The 21,137-nt window shown below is 43.8% G+C and overlaps 1 protein-coding gene across 2 annotated transcripts in view; it reads left to right on the forward strand.

The window, feature by feature from the left end:
• The window catches only part of CLPX (caseinolytic mitochondrial matrix peptidase chaperone subunit X), a 550,543-nt gene that overhangs the window by 426,028 nt on the left and 103,378 nt on the right, over positions 1–21,137 (forward strand). For both annotated transcript variants that reach the window (XM_085644564.1, XM_085644563.1), the window contains one exon: positions 20,538–20,702. In XM_085644564.1, the coding sequence (XP_085500690.1) occupies positions 20,538–20,702 (165 nt within the window). The remainder of the gene's footprint in view (positions 1–20,537; positions 20,703–21,137) is intronic.

The raw sequence follows: 21,137 nt of genomic DNA on the forward strand, positions 1-21,137 counted from the left end.
GATTATGCTAAAAAGTCTTCTTGTGCCTGTTGATATTCTACAGGTTAGTAATCTGCGGTTAAATAGAGTTTCCACTAGAAAGAGTGTTACCTAAGATAAGTAGCTTGTTCATTGATCTGTAAAATATCAATATTACATGCGGAAGATGCTGCAATTTAGTACTTCACACAGGTTGGATTTGGGCAATCTGGATTGATGTCAATTATGGAGAAATAAACTTAGAAACACATAATTTAAGTGCAGTATGAATGGCTTCAGGTTATGTAAGGTACATTCTTATTTAGTCGCAACTTTTGTATATCGCTTAAAGTTGGTGGGGATTTCACAAAACGTAGGCAACTCAAGATAAAGAGAAAGGGTAATTGTTTTGATGCAGTGAAGGCTTGGTCATGAGCTTCCATGCCTGGATGAAATCCATGGTGTTCTCTGGAACATTTAGGCACATGTGCCAGACATGCCTTTGAGGGGAACATCTGTATGGCAAAAAAGCCAGCAGGTTTCTGAAGCACTTTAAATAGCAGTGCTAAAACCAGGACTCTGAGGCTTGCTTCTCTGGCTAAAATATTTCATCAGGACTACGAAAAGGTTGGGAATTCATCTCCATGGTGCATCAACTAATTCCGCAGCAGCCATTTATTCACCTCTACTGAGGCAGCAATTCAGGTGGATTACAACATGATTGGCCTAGCATTTATTCTTTCTGGAGGAGGCTCTAACGCCCAAAGCTTTGTTCTAGAAATGGGTAGCATGACCAATTCCACCATTCCCTGTGGTACCCACCCCACCCGCACTTTTTCTGACTCGATTGCAATAAAAACAAGCATTTGCAATGCTTTTTATTTGTTTACAATGCCAATAGCTTAAACTCTAGTAAATGCGAGACCTATTGCATTGCAAATGCTTATTTACCCCGGCTATGCAGTTAGCAAAATGCAGTTGCCTCTAACTGGAAGAGAGCTCAGGCCTCTCCCTCGACCTTGCAGTGGCGCAGGGGCGTAAACACATGGACACAGGATGGGTTTGTGTCTGGGACAGACAAGGCAAATGCCTGGAAAACAATTGCTTGAATTTAGCAACCGCTCAGATAATATTCCCTCTTTTAGTGCTAGTTAGGTACGACGTGCACAAGGCACTACGGTAATGTCAGTGGTAAGCAAAAGAGAGTGGGAATCCATTTTAACGGAGAGCTTGCGTCTCCTCAGTAGGGAGGCGGACAGCAATGAATGGGAATGCAGGGAATGAGACAATGCTGGAAGACAGGCAATTTCCAAACACTCAGGGGTGGGGCGGGGCAGTAGAGGCGCCAAAGAGCTCAGTGTGGAAATCACTATGACACTAGCCGCCATGGAAGAAAGAGTTCACCTACGGAAAAGTGCAGTGGGAGCGTATGATGCACCGATGGCACACAGTCTTAGTATGGTGCAAATGGGTGTGAGTAAAAAAACTTGTCTCATTAGCCACGACGATCCTACTAATAGTGATATACTGTAAGTCTGTTATGTCTAGTTTGCGACCACATGGAAGTGCCAGTCAGCAGACTCGTAATTTACTGCACCAGGCCGTATTGGTCGATGTCACCACAACTCCATGACAAGGTGTAAATTTTAAAATGTTTATAAAATAGAATACTCCGTTTGTTAAAAATATTAAAAATAATTTCGCTTGCAATTATTGTGGACATGTCCACATAGGGTTTCCCTATTTGCCGAGGTGAAACTTCGGTTAACAGAAACAAGCATCAATAGCTGCCGCCCCACACAGCACTCGCTGGGTTCACCGGCAGCTATTGTTAAAGTGAAAGCGCGATGTAAAAACAAACAAGCTATCGCCATTGTGCAAAGGCAGCTGTTTGTTTACATTTGCATCGCAGTTGCCATTGCCAAACCGAATGAACAAAAAAGAGTGCTTACCGACTAATGAGGGAGACAGTGTAACGCCGCATGTAAAAGATCCAGTCCTGATGGGCGGTCACAAAAGGAGATAGGGCAGTAACAAGGAGGGACTAAGAAGCCTCATTATCAATCGGAAGCCAGCGTTTACCACAAACAATGCCACCAGCCAATGAAAAATATGGGCGGGTCTTCCACTCCACTTCTAAAACATACCCTACTACAGCATGCCTTGCAGAGCGAGGAGCGCATGCGCTGCAACGCTAGGCTCAAATGAAAAAAAAAAAGTCTCATCTCTGAAAACGTGTTTGAAAACGACTGAGGTAACTGGTATATGCATCAGAAATTCTTATTTGAAGCATTGCCCGATTTGCAGGAGGGTTTTGGAACATTTACCTAACAAATATTGTTTGATGATTATGGTGCATTGCATACCTTCTGTAAGGCTTCTGATCTTCCATCTGGGCAGTTCTATAGCTGTGTGCTTCTCCCCATTGTAATTGAAGTGGAATTTTGGTATGCTTGAACAGGAAATGCAGAGTGTTATGAACACCACCACTGGGTACTTTCAGGGCAGGCGTTACTTTGTTACCTATGGAGTTGTTGGGGATCAGCAAAATAGATCTAGGTGGTCTGAGAGGGACATGGTCCAAGAGTATTGGGAGGGACTTCAAAGATGAGGAGTGGGCAGAGTGGCAGGTTGCAGCACGTCAGTGTCCCCTAAAGCAAAACTTTAAAACCCCTTCACTTTTACTATCTACATCACACTTAACTTACTCCAGTCTATCCCCAAAGACTTTATGGTTAAGACGTAGGGTATTTTCATGGACTTAAGACTATAGTGCAGACCTCTGTATGGTGAGTGACATACTTAGATTAGCTACACCTTAATGGCCTCTTCAAGGACCCTTTGTAACTGGACTATGAGCTGGAAATATCTGCCACTAACGTTCAATGCTATTTTAATCGAGCTTTCTAGACACACAGATGACACTTTTTTGAACAAATAAAAGAGCATATATTTAGTGGCTCTTGAAATGTGCTTCCCATAGCCACCTGTTTAGGTCTGAAGGAACTGTGTGACCTGTTCAAATCTCTATAACATAATGTGAGGCAGCCTGAATAGTTCAGAGCCACCAGTAGAGACATTAGATATGAAAGAAACACAGTGTGAAAGTGTTCAGTCTTATTTTGAACTTGCTAGAGATTGGGAAATGTTGGGGAGGACATAACCTTATAAAGAAATAACTTGAACCTCTCTAATTACAATTTTGTTTACCCTTATCCCACTGCATTACCGTAGTTGTAAATACCCAGTTAATGAAGAATTAATGAATCATGTCTAACATATCTCCTCACTTAACAGTGCAGCATGATCATGTACTTATTTTATTTTGAAACTTGATTGGGAAAAATATTTATTTAAAAAACAAATACTTGCTATTGCACATTTTGCTGAAAAATCCACTTCATGTCACCTCCTATTCCAGTAGAAGTGGTACTTCTTAGCATCCCCCTCTTCCAATATGAATGTGATCACTGCTCATTTAATAAAATGAGCTCAGTTGTCCTAAAACATACAGTTGAATTCATTTAGCTGTTCTGAATATCAAAGATCCCTAATGAGAGTGGTTTTGGTGTCTAGTTGGACCGGTTTTTCAGTTCAACTTGTTTACCTTTTTGAAGTTGACTGGTTGTACTAGATACCAAGAAGTATTAGCTATCTAATTCACTCCTTTCTTTGGACGTTTGAAATGTCTTTCTTATTTCTGAAGAAGTTGGAAGAAAGCAGGACCATACCTGAGGAATTAGCTGGCCTTTCTTAGATGTAGGAATGATCGATCTCCTTCAGGGTCTTGCCCAGCAAATGTGTTATGAGAGGAAAGTTCTCTGCATCAGAAATTGATGTGACCAACTTTGACATCCTGAAGGGACCCTTGGAGAAACTGTTCCTTCATAATTATCATTCCTGTTATCATCAGACACCAAGGCTTTTGAAAATGAAAGCTCCTCCAGTGACATGCTTGACATTGATTTATTTTCACACTTGAGATGGTCATCATTGAGATCCGGGACATCAAGGCGGCACTTGCTAGTGTCATGAAGCCATCAAGATAAACTATAACAATTCTGAAAACAGCCAGTCACAGGAATGATTGTAAATGGAGATAGTCTGATAAAGGAAGCATCCTTCATCATGACACAGATAATCTTCATCAGAGGACCAAATTACACAGCCTGTGCCTTCTCTGGTGGATGATTCACCTCAGAAGTCACCACAATCCATGGCAGTTCTTCTTTGCTCATATGTGAAAAGATCTTGACATATGAGTATACCATGCCTGAGATTGAGGAGATAGCAAAAAATCTAGATTTGGCCAGCAAGTTCTTGGAACGCTAGCTCTTGGGCTCTCTCCTTAACCCATCCAATCAAGACTCTTCCAAGCTTATTATTTCTAATGGATACTTTTTCTTACAGAACTTTTAAAGAACATTTTACCCATGCTTATTATCTAGTACCAGGCTGGATTTGGAATATTTTTTCAACAATGTCAGTATGGCTTCAGTTAGTGTGCACAACGTCACAAAGTGACAACATGTACAGCTCTTCGCTGTCTTTGGACTATGTTTGCACTATAGAAACGCCATCGACATTCATACAACATGGTTCTATTGAGTGATTTATAGGTGCCGATTAAGTCTGTTCCATTTTTCTGTGTCTCCAAAGGTGCGGAACCTGTAACTACCATTAATCTTCTTCTGCCCTTGATGACTTCTAGGTAGACTTTATTTGTTTTTGGCAGTGGATCCACCCAAGTCTTTGAACTTTAAGCTATGCTCTACTTTTTACTGGCCAATTCCTGTGACACACTCTTACTGATTGTATTTTGTTCCTGGGTAAATCACAGAACCCATTCATTGAATGATGTGTGTAAAAGGGAGAGACCATTGATGGTAGTCTATCCTAAGGGAAAATCTAAGACAACATCCAGGTTTCTAACAGCCCAAGAAGCACCCGATAGAGAAGTGACTCCGGATGCATCACAAGCAATCACTTTAACCTTACCTTATGAGAGAAGATGATGTCCATAGTGAATTGATATTCTTCCTCTGATCTCATTCTGACCTTAGAAGAAATTACTCTAAAGAGGCGGATTTTCCTGATCTACAAACTATCAAGCCTTTCAAAAAAGGTATGATGGTGATGTTTGCTGTCTAATCACCTACCTGTACACTCTTGTGAGCAACTCTGGGCCTGAGATTTTCTGATAGTTTGACTAGGAGACGTTACTCAGTTGCATTGTATGTAGTTTTGTGCTGTGTATAGATGTATGTGTATCTGTGTGTGTGTATATATATATATATATATCTTACCTACTGGCAGTCGCCAGTAGGTAGTTATAGTTGGGACCTATTTTCCATAGGAAATCCGCAACATTCTATTTGCAATAACGTTGGCGTCGATTGATGAATCTTCGCGAAAGTTTCCAAACTTTTGGCCAGCTCCGGTCCGCTCCTATCCTGAAAATTTCACGGTGATTCGTCAAGCGGGGGCGAGAAAAAAGTGGGGTCCTAGAACGCGTTTTCCCCATGCATTTTCCCATAGGACCTGTTGACGCAGCTACAGCCCAAGTGCTGAACGGGATTACACCACATTTGGCAAAGAGGTGGTCCTCAGTTCAGACTCGTGCCTTTTGCTTAAATGGTGTAAATCCGTTCAGAAGTTCCTGAGAAAATCAAAAGAAAAATCACATATATATCTGGGCGGAGCCTAACCACACATCTCATCGTGAGATCTGATTGGCTGTCAGCACTTCATCCTAGAAGTGTTGGCAGCCATCTTGGGACCAATATACATGATAGCACCTAATTAAAAAGCATTGCAGTTAATAGAAGGTTTTAAGACTTTAGTTACATTATAAATTATTTGTTGATGGTACCATACTCATTTTAGTAATTGTGGTGTGTTCTAAGGTGATTTTACCATGTGAAAAAGCCTTCTGCTGTGATATCATGAATCATGTTTGAGAGAAAACTATTTTCTCATGCTTTTCCCACAGAGGTTTGGAAGGTGATCTATAAGCTAAACTGAGAGCATATTTTCTGTAAATTCACATCATCTTTCTCAGTCATGTGAGAATGAAGCCTGACATTCTCAGTAAACCATGTACATCCAACAAGGGCAGAGACTGTCAGTTGATTCCTTTGTGTTCTACTGCAGCTTCCCAGAGTGTTCTAAAGAACAACTAGAGCGCTAACAGTCCTACTTATGACAAACGTATGGCACACCTGAAGCCATCTTGGTTGGAATAAAGTGGTAACTGTTAAAACATTTAATTTAAAAAGGAACAACATGAGGGGGTTAATTTTGCCATAGAAAGTATGATTAGTGCTGCAGAAAGAAAAATTAGGGCACATTTTGACTTCTCAAATCCTCTTCTATTTCATTAAAAAATTCTGACATGCAGACTGAAACATGCACTTTCAATACCAGCAGCAGACTTCCCTGGTGAGCAGTAGCTTTACTACAGTGATCTAATGAGGAACTAGAGTGCTAACATTCAGAATTTATGGCAAATGTGTGACACATCTGAATGCCTTCTTGATGGAACCAAAGTAAAAAGCTGAAAGTATTTCCTACTAGGGAGACTGCAGTAAATGAGGAAATTAGGAAACTTCATAACCAATAAATCTCCCAAGATGGCCACCATAGACAGAAGAGCACAAATGCAGCACAAATATCACCCAGATGTAGCCCACATGTAGCCCAATGACAGAAGTGTGCAAAACATTTATTTTTTGTGTATTTGCAGTTTTATATAGTGCAGTCAGGTATTGGAGTGCTTTACATGAGCATTGGTTACATCACACAAGATCAAATTCATTTTGGTTGTAGACATGGGGAGATGAAGTGATTTGACCAGAAGCACAGAATGTTGAGCTGAAGCAGAAACTCCAACCTGGTTCCCCAGTTGCAAAGTCTGCAGCTCTGGAAGTAACACCACATCCTCTCCCCTAGGTGCAACATTTAATCAAGTGGTCAACTGGATAAAAAAACATAAAGATTACAAATAATTTAAAAGTTCTTTGTCGCTATTTGAAAACTCAGAAAATATGTCCTCATTTTAGTTTTTTAGAGCACTAACCATAATTTTGATGCCAATAAGACCCTCTCATATATGTACTTTCTAAAGTAAATACTCTAGGTATTACAGTTTTGATTACATCAAGATGTCAGGCGTTCCACACTTTTGTAATAAATATAGAATGTTAGCAATCTAGTTGTTCATTGGGATACTAATGAGAGGCAGAGGCCAGGGGCACGGACTCTGAAAATTGAAGGCAGGTAGGAGAGTGCAGAGGCAACAATTTTACCACCCTGGGCAGGCAGGAAGGGCAGTGGCAGCACAGCAGACTATGGAGGGCAGTGGAAAGGGGGGCAGGGGCAACAAACCAACAATACAGAACTGGCAAGAGAGGCTGTGGCAATATAATAGACCATTGTGGGCAGAAGGAAGAGGCAGTGGTAGTACAACCATACATGCCAACAGACCCGTTTCAGCCAGGAAACGTCCAATGTTTTTAAGCTCAAATGGGCTTTATTTGATCTGTCTCCTGTCTACAATCTCCTCTTTTTCAATGTAACTCAAAGGGGAAAACCAATACTCCCTCTTACCAAGTTCAAAATGTTCACAAGTATGGTACATTGGATCATGGTAGGCAGGAGGAATTGGGGTAGGGACATGGACTCGGATAAAGAGGACAGGAGGGACATGGAGACGTGCACCAAACTGACCCTACAGGGCAGGCATCAGGGTTTGCAGCAGCACAATACACCACACAGCGCATGCGGGACGGGAGTGCAGCACAACAATCTATAGAAGGCAATAGGGAGGGGACAGGACCATGCACATGGACAACAGAGAACAGAGGGGAAAGAGGCAATGGTAGCTAGCTGACCATAATGGACAGACAGGAGAGAAAGCTGCAGCATAACAGACCATAAAGGGCAGGAGGGACGGATCAGGGGCATTACAATGGAACAGACAAGCCAGGAGGGAGGGAATAGGGGTCTGCACATGGAAACAGAGGGCTGGGGGCAAGGGGGCAGGAGGGGCAAGGGGGCAGGAGCAGCAAGATGACCCCGGAGGTCAGGCAGGATGGGCACTAGAAACAAGACACACCATGGAGAGCAACAATGAGACTATGATGGCATACACACAGACCATGAAGGGAAGGTGGGAGGGGGTCAGGGGCAGCTTGCTGACCACACAGGGAAGGTGGGAGGGGCCATGGCAGCACAGAAGACCATGCATGGCAAGCGGGAGGGTTAGTGGCAGCACAATGGCTATGATGGGCAAGAAGGAGGGTGCAGGGGCATGCACAAAGGACCATGGAGGATAGAAGGGAGGGTCAGGACCTGGGCACAGACAGTTCAGGGGAAGGGGGGGGCCCTCACAACAGACCGCGCGGGGCAGGCAGGAGGAGCAGTTGCAGCACAACAGACCAGGGACGGCAGAAGGGTGTGGCAGTAAAATGGACCATGGAGGAAGGGGATAGGGGCATGGCATGTGGACAGGCAGGGTGGAGATGGCAGGGGCAGCAAGCTAACTGTTCAGAGAAGGTGGGTATTAGGAACTTTGTTTTTAAAATGTGTGTCTGTGCGAACTACTTAAAATATGAACAAGTATGCAGCATAATCTCACTTTTATTCAGGAAGAAGAGGACGTTTGTGACTGTGACTCCGGGCTCACTTGGCAGAAACACCCCCTGACCCTCCACCCCCATCGTAAAATGTAATGCCCGTGGAAAGGGTAGGTGGACCCAGTGTTATATAGAACATAGTCCTGAGAGCACGATTGAAAATGAAAACTAGATATAGTATATGGTATAAACTATGCACCAAAAAGTGTGATATAAGATGAACCGGGCGTGAAATATAATATGCAATACATTGTGCGCAGTGACAGATTCATTGGAGAGCGCGAGATAGCACAGGCACTAGCGCGTGCTATGCGATAAGCGCCTTGGAGTGTAATATGCACAGGGCAGTGTTGTGCAACCTAACTAGTCTCTAAATTTGTAATATAAAATATGTGCTGGGGAGTGTAACGTTGCATATGCACTGTGACAAAGATATGGATCCCAGATTGTAATATGTATGGCATAGCGCTGTGCGTTATAACATAGGCATCGAGGAAGGCACGTTAGATGGGGCAATATAACCCGTGCGAAGGCAAGTGTGGCATGACATATTCACGGGGTGGTGTTACAGTGCACATGGGCTAGAGAGTGTCATAGCATACGCACTAGCTGGTGGAATACAACACAGTGGTGTGAGGCACTCGGCGGGCACTGGTGGGTGTAACACAGCATTGGGCTCAGCCAGGAGCACGCTGTTACTCTCAAGTGAGGTTCGTCTCCTTTCCAGAGAGTAAAATAAAAAGTATTACACATCCGGTGGTGGATGTGTATTTGATTAACCGTGAGGGGGGTTTCTTGCATAGTTTGGTCGAATTTTTGTCGAAACCCCTTCGAATGGCTTGGTGTGCGTGTATATTAAATGTGCCCGTCAATAGCTACCCATGTTTGTATAAATAAACGACAAGGGCGTCTACTTGGAGAGTACCCACCGGCGGGCGCGCCGGGATTAGGCACGGTAGGGCGTCAGACACGTCAGAGCTTCACTAGCGGTGTAAATACATTCCATGTGGATTCATTCTATGCATAGTCGCCTTTTAATGAATACCACGGAAATCGTCATGGTGATGGGTACATACGGTTTGTCCAGCATGTCCTAGGTGTTTCTATAAATATATATATTTTTTAAAATAATAAAAAACAAAGGCCGGTCCCGGGGGATGATGTCCCCGGGGCCATAAGTGGCCTGTGGGAGGCAACGCAGCCCCGTCCTAAAGAATTTAAAAGAAAAAAAAAAAGGCCATGACCCGGGGGTTGGGGTCCCCGGGGCCGATTAAGGCCTTGGGAGGGCCAAAATAATTTTTTCCAACAAAAAAAATTAGGGTGCAGGCCTTGGGGGATGGGGTCCCCAGGGCCAGTAAATTAGAAAAAGAAGGGGAGCCACACAGCCCTCCTTCTTAATAAAATAAATAAAAGACCGGCATCGCGCCGGAGGCACTGCTCCTTCCTTGCAGCACTCTGCAAACGCGCCCCCTGGCCAGTTGTAAGTTGGGGAATTAATTCCCCTTCAATACTGAGGGTCCCTGAGGGCCAACTAGCCCAACAGGTATCTCCAGTATGCGCCAGGGAGCTGTGTTGCAGACAGGTGTTCTGAGGCCATGCCCCTTTTTACACCTCTATGTAACGCAGCTCTGTGGCGCTTACTGGAGGTACCTAGTGGGCTAGTTTGACCCTAGGGACCCTTAGGATTCAAGGGGGTTTATCTCTCAACTTAGAACGGCCACAGGGCGCGTTTACACAGTGGTGAAGGGAGGGGACGGGGCCTGAGGTGACGTGTGCAAACACGCCCTATGGCACGTTTTAAGTTGGGGAAATAATTCCCCTTCAATCCTGAGGGCCCCTGGGGGCTAACTAGCCCACCAGGTGCTTCCAGTAAGCGCCACTGCTCTGTGTTGCAGAGAGGTGGTGCCGGCTGTGCCCCTTTTTACACCTCTCTGCAATGGCGCTTACTGGACGTACCAAGTGGGCTATTTTGTCCCTAGGGACCCTCAGGATTCAAGGGGACTTAATCTCCCAACTTAAACGCCCACAGGGCGTGTTTACACAGTGGGGAAGGGAGGGGACGGGGCCTGAGGTGACATGTGCAAACACGCCCTATGGCGCGTTTTAAGTTGGGGAAATAATTCCCCTTCAATCCTGAGGGCCCCTGGGGGCTAACTAGCCCACCAGGTGCTTCCAGTAAGCGCCACTGAGCTGCGTAGCAGAGAGGTGGTCCAGGCCGTGCCACTTTTTACACCTCTCTGCAACGCAGCTCTGTGGCGCTTACTGGAGGTACCTAGTGGGCTAGTTGGACCCTAGGGACCCTCAGGATTCAAGGGGACTTAATCTCCCAACTTAAAACGGCCACAGGGCGTGTTTACACAGTGGGGAAGTGAGGGGACGGGGCCTGAGGTGACGTGTGCAAACACGCCCTGGGAGCGTTTTAAGAGGTAATTTTAATCCCCTGCCCTATTATATACTAGAGGCTTACAGAGGAGGTCATGTTGATCACAGGGGGACCCCAACGCATAGTGTTCCCTAGTGTATGTAGGTGTTTTCACTGTATTCTGAGTGTGTTTTAACATAGAACTGGCTCTAGGACTGGTTAGTCAGACTCGGTTACCACCAGTCTCCGTCTGAAAAAGTTGAGGGTACAGGATGATTTTGCAACAAGGCTGCTTTCTGCTCTTCTGTTTGTTCTTTCTGCACGTTATCCTTCTTCCTGCACTTTTCTACGTCTTTGAGGACTTCTGTTGCTTCTTTCTGCATTTCTTTTTTTTTCTTTCTGTGCGTTTTTTCTTCTTTCTTCACATGTCCTATCTCTGTAGGCATAGTTAGAAATTAGCATTTAAAAAACCTTTGAAATTCACTGAAAAAACCATAGGTTTCAGGGGCGTTATAGTTAGCTGGACTTTTCACTCGTACAAAACCATTGAAATTCCCCCGTAATAGTTAGTTCAGCTAACTATAACTCGCGCGCCTGCAATGCACTGCTGATGACGTCACATATTACATCACTCATGACATGGTCAGTGACATCACTGATGACATCATCCTTGTGATAGAGTGGCAGACCTCCCCTCCCCCTAGTTTAACCTTTGATACACACATTCAAAAATAGAAACTAAAATTTTCAAAACCATGGACATACCAATACCAGTTACAACAACCTATTCAGTAATTCTAAGATCCACATACACATCCACTCATTCACCAACAGTCCTATACAGTCACTCCTACATGTACTCACTCATCATATGTACTCCTACACCTATACGTCCTGTCACACAATGCCACTCATCCATAGTTACTCCCACACATAGTCACTCATGCTAATAAAGAATCAAACATCCATTTACTTGCATATACAGTTATACACACACCACCACACTTCTACAGAAACTTACACATACTTAGTCTTTTAAACAATCACTTATAGAAACACATACTTATTCATACAGGAACTCTTCCAATCTCTCACTCATACTCACTTATATACATCAATAGTCACATATACTAGTTTAAAACATATGTAGTTACTCATAAAGACACTATTGAGACAGTCATTCACTTACTAACACACCCATGCACACACTCATCCACCCATACAGTCCTGCACACATGCTGTCTTCAACACATACAAACAGTGAGTCACTCATTCATGCACCTATGCACTACGTAATACCCCCCACCGAACCATACAGACACTCAGACACTCGTACTCAAAAAACCAACTAATAACCTATATAGACACTCATGTAGCTACTCACCAACCCATGCAGCCACTTATACACAAAGTGAGAGACTGACACAGATATTTACATATTTAAATATTACTCGCTAAGCCATGTATTCACTAAGATACACTTAGTCAGTTATACAATCAATTTTTCAAAAACAAATCATCCATTTAGACACTTATATACCCATTTATTCTTCCATCGACCTTGAGATATACAAATATAAAACATATGTAATTTTCTGAAAAACACACATTCACTGGATGATGTCATCAGTGATGACATTTGAGATGTCATGAGTGATGTCATGAGTGATGTCACTGACCATGTCATGAGTGATGTAATATGTGACGTCATCAGCAGTGCATTGCGGGCGTGCGAGTTATAGTTAGCTGAACTAACTATAACGGGGGAATTTCAATGGTTTTGTACGAGTGAAAAGTCCAGCTAACTATAACGCCCCTGAAACCTATGTTTCTTTCAGTGAATTTCTAAGGTTTTTTAAATGCTAATGCCTAACTATAACGTGCCTGAAACCTATGGTTTTTTCAGTGAAGATATATATATATATTATCTACTGGCGGTCGCCAGTAGATAGTTATAGTTAGGACCGAGTTTCCATAGGAAATCTCAAAATTCTATTTTGAATAACTTTGGCGCCGATTGACGAATCCTCGCGAAATTTTCAAAACTAATGGGGCGCTCCGCTCCGCTCCTACCCTGAAAGTCTCGGGGTGATTCGTCAAGCGGGGGCCGAGAAAAAGGGGGGTCCCAAAACGCGTTTTCCCGCTGGATTTTTCCATAGGGACTTTAGTCGCAGCTACAGCCCGAACGGCTGAACAGAATTACGTGAAATTTGGCAGAGAGGTAGCCATAAGGTCCATGAAGTGCCTTTTGCAGGTTTGGTGTAAATCTGTTCAGTATTTCCAGAGAAAATAGCATTTAAATCAATATATATATCTGTAAGCGCGCAGCGTGCGCGCTGGGTGCGCGCACCTTGCCGTGCGCGAGCGCAATTCTGATTGGTTGTTAGATCTTAGTAAACATTCGAATCGGTCGAAACCAGGAAGTGTCGGCCGCCATTTTGTCTCTCGCAGTCTGAGGGGGTGAAAAACAAATGTGGAGAACGTGAAAAGGGGGCAGGGTAGACAGTTCCTGACCCCCTAGCCGTGATCAGGTGGTCCCAGAAGGACCCCCAAGGGCCAAAAAACAATTTATTTTTCTTTCGAAAAATCGCCGAGTGCGCGCACCCTGCGCGCACCACCCAAACGGAAAAAACTCTGCGAAGTTCGCGCAGCGTGCGCGCACTCTGCTATTTATCGAAAAAAAAAATGTATTTGGCCCTTGGGGGCGAAGCGCTCCGTGCGCACACGGCAAGAACTTTGTAAAGTGGCCGGGCGGTGCGCGAAGCGCACAGTGTGCCCACCGCGCGCGCAAGGTGCGTGAAGCGCTCTGTGCGCGCACGGCACCAACTGTGTAAAGTGGGTGCGCGGTGCGTGAAGCGCACCGTGTGCCCACCGTGCGCGCGCCGTGAATAGGTTTTGTTTAAAAAAATATATTAATAAATACATAACTTAGCATTTTAAAAAACATACAAATTCACTGAAAAAAACATAGGTTTCACACACGTTATAGTTAGGAATTAGCATTTAAAAAACCTTGCAAATTCACTTAAAAAACCATAGGTTTCACACATGTTATAGTTAGCTGGGCATTTCCTTCGTAAAAAACCAATGAAATTCCCCCGTTATAGTTAGTGCAGGCAACTATAACTCACGCGACCGCAATCCTCTGCTGATGACGTCAGATATTACATCACTGATGACATATGTGTCTTTCTGAAGAAAAAAAAATGTAATATATGTATAGCTAAAGATGAATGGAAGAAAACATGGGTAAATAAGTGTCTAAATACAGTGATGTAATATCTGACGTCATCAGCAGAGGATTGCGGTCGCGTGAGTTATAGTTGCCTGCACTAACTATAACGGAGGAATTTCATTGGTTTTTTACGAGTGAAATGCCCAGCTAACTATAACATGTGTGAATCCTATGGTTTTTTAAGTGAATATATATGTGTGTGTGTATATATATATATATATATATATATATATATATATATATATATATATATATATATATATATATATATATAAAATTTCATTTCTTATATAGCATACAAGCACCCATGGGCATGTAGGCACTTTAAATTTAACCAGAACAAGACATGGCCAGCACTAAAATATATTGCTAAAAGTAAGCAGTAGAGAGAAAGAGGTAGGATAATGTGGAGAAGAAATAGGGTGAAAATATGAAGTGCGAGAAGGGGAGTAGGTGTTGATACTTGGAGTAAGTTAAAGTGGGGAGGGGGTTCTGTTGAGTCCACTCCAGGACTAGATTCGTGGGAAAGGCGGGAATCAACCAAGTAAGAAGCTGAATAAGTGGATTTTCAGATATTTCCTTAATGAGAGAAGAGTAAGTTCAATCCTGATATTTATAGACGGCGAGTTCCAGGCAGAAATTGCCGCCTCAGAGAAGGAACTGTTATCTGAATTTCAGAGATTCTAATGTGAGATTATTATTGATACATGAAGTTATTTGTCCTTTTGAGATGGGGAAAAGGGTGGCTAGGTATGAGGGGCTGTTGGTGTGTAACACCTTGTACGTTCAGCAGCAGAGTTTGAAGATAATTCTAGCTTTTGTAGCTAGCCAGTGTAGTTCTCTTGGGATAGGTGAAATGTGATCACATTTCTTGAAGTTATTAGGCTGGCCACAGTGTGAAGCATGGCGGTTAATGAAGGCCAGGTGCTATAAGGGTGAACCCCTGCTAAGATAATTACCAAAGTCCATACAAGAGATAACAAGGGAATGCACAGCTGTTTTCATATTGTTTTTTGGGAATTATGTTTCTGGTTTGTTTTAGGGTGGATAAGTTAGCACTTTTGGGCATGTTGCACATGTGAAAAGTAAAAGATGAAGAATAAGAAGCCAACCGATTTCACAGGTGGCTTGAAATTGGGAGAGAAGTTATTGAGAATTAGCTAATCGAGGTGTCCCTGCTCTCCCCCCCTATTCGCTTTCTATATTGACCCCTTTATTAGGAGAAATGGGGTGAACAGGGGCATCCTTCCAATACGGCTTAACGGCTTTGAAACAAAGATCTTGGGTTATGCAGACGACCTGGCAATTACGGCTGTAAACCTGTCTGTAGCTTTAGATGAAATAGAGCATGAGGCAGAATGCTTTGGGGCAGTTTCTGGCTACAGACTTAATCGGGGGAAGACACAAATTGTAGTCAATGATAAGACCAACTCAGTAGATCCAAGAGTGACTGATTCAGCTACTTATTTAGGAGTTATTATAACCTCAGATTTAACCAAAGTTGTTGAGAAGAATCTCGCTGCAGTGATTCAGAAATCAAAGAGAGGCCTTGACAGGATGAATAATTTACATCTCTCGATTGTGGGAAGATGTAACATTATTAAAATGATATTCCTTCCAAAAGTTTTATATCTGCTCAGCACGATACCCCGGAAGTTTAGCAATAGTTGGTTTAAAGAAATGGAGAGAATGATAAACCGGTTTATCTGGGCTCAAGGGAAGACAAGAAGGGCACTCAGATTTATGTCCCTCCCTAGGGAGAGAGGGGGGTGGGCGGTACCCGACTTAAGAGCATATTATTGGGCTGCGGTGATGCAGTACATTCGTGGGCTACTGGGTGGCAAGATCACCGACCAGTGGAGGGATGATGATGCTATTCCGGACGTATATGAGCTACTTTTAAAAGGTGAAGCTCGGAACTGGCTTCTGAGGTTTAGTGAAGCCAGCTACTATAAAAAAGTTAAATTCAAGACTCTGGGAGCAGCAATATTGGTTTGGACCGCTATTAGGAAAAAGTTGGGATTGGCAGAATGAATTATTATACTCCTCTATTCACGAATCCATCTTTACCTGAGGTCTTTCATGATAGTGTCATGAGGCGGTGGGATGTTTTGGTAGTTTAAACTATTGGTGACATTACCGATCTCGATGGCATAACAACATTTGAAAGACCCCAAACCCTGTTTAATCTGGAGCGCAGGGAATTTTTTTAATTTTTACAAATCCGGTCGGCCCTTGCAAGGAAAACGCGGGGATCAAGAGCATTTGGCAGAGACGTAGTCATGGAAAGGGTGCAAGATCCTGATGGGTGTATTATCACCCAGATTTATGGTGAGCTGAGCCATCAGCAAAACGATGATCTGGAAAAATATTCAGAGAAGTGGCAGCGGAAGTTGAGCATTGAAGGGGGCGAGTTCAGGGCCTCACTTAAGTTTGGATGTACGGTTTTAAAGGTGGCCAACCTTCAAGCTCAACATTTTAAAACTATTTTTGAACTCTTTACACCCCTGCTAGAAGAGCTCAATGGGGTGGGACTATGGGTATTTGTTGCCCCCGTTGTCACAGCGACGAGGCTGATACAGTTCATATGTTCGCCTCCTGCCCTATGTTGGATCCCTTGAAAAGGGCGATAGAGCACTTTATGGGACAAACTCTGAGGATCCAAATACGATTAAAGAATGAGCTGGTGGTTTTAGGTGTGGTTAGAGATGCTCAAGGAGAAGCTGTCTCCAGATCCCAGCCCAGTTAAGCCAGTAGTACTCCAAGGGCCAGCTGACTGGCCTCCTGTTCACAGCATATAGACACAACAGATGGAGTCTGCTGGGGCAAGTTGGTAGCTCAAAGTCTTCAAGCTGCTACCACCGCCGTGCAGCACTGTGGACCAAGACCCGCGAACAGATTTGCACTTGAGTTTGCTGAGGCCGGGACTGCTGTTGGAGAGTTGCTGGGACCCTCAGAAGGAGAGTTATTATTATAAGAGAGGATTTTCCTGTGACCACGACAACTGGTGAGGGTAGTCCAGTGGCGACTGGACTTTGGCCAGACCGGAGAGGATTTCGTGGAATGTCGACTCTGAAGCCAGGACCCCCTCACCATCTTCGTAGATCGAGGAATGCCTACAGAAATTCCTCCATCGGCCGCATTGCGTCCACAGCATCCTTAGGGCATCTTCAGCATCCTTCATCCTTTGCATCTGGGCCACTCCATAGGAATCCATTGCAACACGCATAAAGTGACTGGAACTGCTGAAAGACTGCTTATTTTGTGAAGGTAATTGTTCTCGAGGACATTGCTGGTCCCCCTGACTAGCTCCCTGCCAGAGTTGGTCGCCCCAAGTATTCCTAACCAATCGCATTGACACTTACCTAAGTTTTCTTTGAAAGTCTCTAAGTGCCTGATTCATTGACTTTGCCAAAGCTTGTTTATGGTTGAGTGAAAACGCTTGATTTATTATTGCTTCAATGGAGCGTTTTCCTTCTATTGCCTAAATTCTTTAAAAATACAGTCTGTTGGGATGGAGAGGAGTTTTGACCCAGCTCACCCCCTTGTGGGATGCGAAACGGCTCGGGAGACTTAGGCATAGCAGGGGCTTCGACAAATGGGATGACATCGGGATCTCCACAGTGGGCGACATGTGGCACAAGGGTGCAGTGATCACCTTCACGCGCCTACAACAACAATACGAGCTGGCGCCCACGGAATGGTTCCGGTACACACAAATTAAACACGCGCTGCTCGCCGTTTTGGGGCCTGGAGCCTCAGTTCCGGAAGCGTCACCACTGGAGGATAGGCTGCTCACAGATTATATGCCCCAGCGGGCAACATCATTCACGTACCGTAAGCTAATAAATAATCTCCCGGACCCTATGGGCACCCTGCGGGAGAGGTGGTCCACTGATGTCGGGGACTTTGATGACCCGGACTGGAGGGAGGCGCTGGCGTCCCCCCGGGAGGCAGGGATACCTTCCAGGCTTCGGTTGGTACAGCTCCGGATTCTGCATAGGTCCTACTACACCAGGTACATACTCCACAAAATAGGAAGAGCACCCCATCCATTCTGCCTGCGCGGCTGCGGGGAGGAAGGCACCTTCTACCACACCATCTGGGAGTGTCCAAAAATCCAAGAATACTGGAGGCGAGTGATGCGTACGCTGTCCCAGGCGGGGGGTGTGTCGCTTGCACCGGAACCCAGGCGCTGCCTGCTAAATGTATGGGAGCCCAACGACCTGGGCAGGCAGGCTCAGTGTTGGGCCACAGTAGGCATCGTGCTAGCTAAGCGGAACATAGCGCAGAAGTGGGGGGTGGGAGAGGTGCCGCTGCTGTCTGTATGGGGGCGTGACATGGATAGGGCTATGATAGCCGAACGCTCAGTGTACATAGGGAGGGGTTGTCCCCAAAAATGGTCTAAAATATGGGGGGCATGGAACACTTATCGGGGAGATATATGCGAGCCACCACCAACGCTTGAAGATGAGACCCTTGATGCGGACTGAGGTGCAGGCCTTTATGGTAAACATTTGGGGTGTGATTGTTGGGGATGGGCGCCTGTGTGGGGGGATTGCCGGGAGGTGGGGGGCTGCACTGCTTCGGACTTTGTTATATGCTGAACAACGGTTGAATAATCGACAATTGCTGTACTGTACTGTGGTAAAAGAAAATAATAAAAATTGTTTTAAAAAAAAAAAAATACAGTCTATTTTTATAGGCTGGTGTCGTATTTCATGAGTGTCGTATAGATTTCTTCTTCAGTTGTTTTGGTGCGGTTTAAATGTTTAACGCTTGATCCTCTGTGTAAGTCTTGCTGCTCAGTGGCTCAGCTGCCTAGGGTTGAGCTAGGGGTTTTACATACGAAACCTACTGGACCTATGGGGTTGGTAAGTGTATTACATTGTGAGGTCGCACAACCACACTATATAATGCACCCCATTTCCTTACAGACATTGAAAAGGAGTAATGCAAAGATTGAACCTTGAGGGACTTAGCACATCACTTCGGTTTCTATGGAAGTGCAATTAACAATTGTTATCACTTCTTTGCAGTTTAAGAGGAAGGAAGTAAATCATTTCAGGGCAAACCATTTGATACCCATCCGTTGTTCTAGAGTATAGAGGAGTCTACAATGGTCAACCATATCGAAGGCTACCGATCAGTCTAGTAAGACAGGGAAGCAACATTCCTGCCGTCTAGGATTTAATGAAGGACTTTAAGTGCCATTATTTCTGTACGGTATCCTGAATGAATACCGGTTTGAAATGGAGAGAGCAGTTGTTCATTTCGATGATTTCAATCCTTTGATTGGCAGGTAATGTTTTAATGCTTTCTCTAACCAATGGAAAGTGGCGTCCACTGATCAGAAGCTGGCCAGGATGGTGGGGTAGTGTGTGTGTGTGTGTGTGTGTGTGTGTGTGTTTTTATTACATCGGTGTGATTTGAGTGAGCATTAGAAAATTAGGGACTCTTTGTAATGGATAACCAGGTTGATTTGAATAGGTCAAAATTGTTTTTTAAGAATTTAGAAGGAATATAATCTAAGAGCTAAGTTGATTTAAGCTCCTTGATAAGTGATGCTAATCGTTATGTATTGACGTTAAAGTCTACAAACACCTCTGATGTTTCCCATGTCGATAGGTGGAGTTTTGATGTTTTTCCTAATTGTAGTATTTAGAAGCTTCTGTTAGAGGGGATGAACTGAATTGTAAGTGTTTTAAAAACATTTTTTGGTTTTAGCCAATATTTGTTTTGTGGATCAGTGAGGGCCTTGCAGCTTCCCCAATAATGAAGTTTTGCAAAAAGAACATGAGAAAACAAACACAAGCAAAGCCAAAAGGCTGGCATCCAATGCCAAACCTATTGGCTTTGCCAGTGCTTGTTTTTTATTATTCCCGTGCCTATGGAGTTTAATTAACTCGTTCCCAAAAGTGAACCCTGGCTTTTGAAAAGAGCTGATGTATAATTTGCTTGGCTCTTCCTTCAGAATCTGTTCACCTAAGCCCTGATTTAGTCTATGCTGTCTCTGTTTTTTGTGATCTTTTTGTAATGCACTTCCACAAGTTGCAAATGAAATATAACAGAAGATATAATATTTAAATTTTTCACGTATATCATGTATACCTTTCAGGAGACAGTCTTGTAGTTTTATGGCCTCTTATTATGCATATATGCTCCTGAACAGACTGCTTTTCATTCCTGCCTTTGTCCTTGTCCTAGTAATATGGCATTGCATGAGTTATGAAAGGGCTGAAGTAACACAAACTCTGTGATACTGCAGCACCAGCTAATCCTAGCATAGATCATAAATTAGAGAGATTGTTTTGTTTTAATATTTTTTTTTGTTCCCTTTATCCAGGGATTGCTAAAACTACTTGAAGGTACAATTGTTAATGTTCCCGAAAAGAACTCTCGTAAACTGCGTGGGGAGACTGTACAGGTCGATACAACAAATATACTCTTTGTGTCATCTGGTGCTTTTAATGGTCTGGATAGGATCATCAGCCGGAGAAAGAATGAGAAGGTAAGGGATTGCAAATTCTCCATACTCTTTTTGTTTCATGCCTACTAATTCTGACTACTGTAGTCATTTGTCAGGGGTCTGAGCAACCCATTATCTTTCCTTATTGGACTTTTTTACTTGTGGCCAGACACGTTCCTTTAGATATGCAGACTGTCTCCATGGTTGTTGAAGTATGGAAGGAGTGAGGGAGTACGGGAAAGTGGGTTCTCTGCTTGTTCACCTTGTTGAGAGCAAAAGGAAATCTCAAACATTATGGTATCAGAGTTCCTGTATAAAACATGTTTCTTCATTACTGTTATGTTAAATGTGCCAAGGATTCCGAGCATGATGATGGAGGGATAATTCAAAGCAAGTATATCTTAGAGGTAGCAGTGCTGAAGTACTGAATGTATGAGACTTGTATAGATCAAGTCTATGAAGTGGCAGAGCACTGTA

The sequence above is a fragment of the Triturus cristatus genome, chromosome 3_1 (genome assembly GCF_964204655.1).
Source record: "Triturus cristatus chromosome 3_1, aTriCri1.1, whole genome shotgun sequence".
Lineage (NCBI taxonomy): Eukaryota > Metazoa > Chordata > Amphibia > Caudata > Salamandridae > Triturus > Triturus cristatus.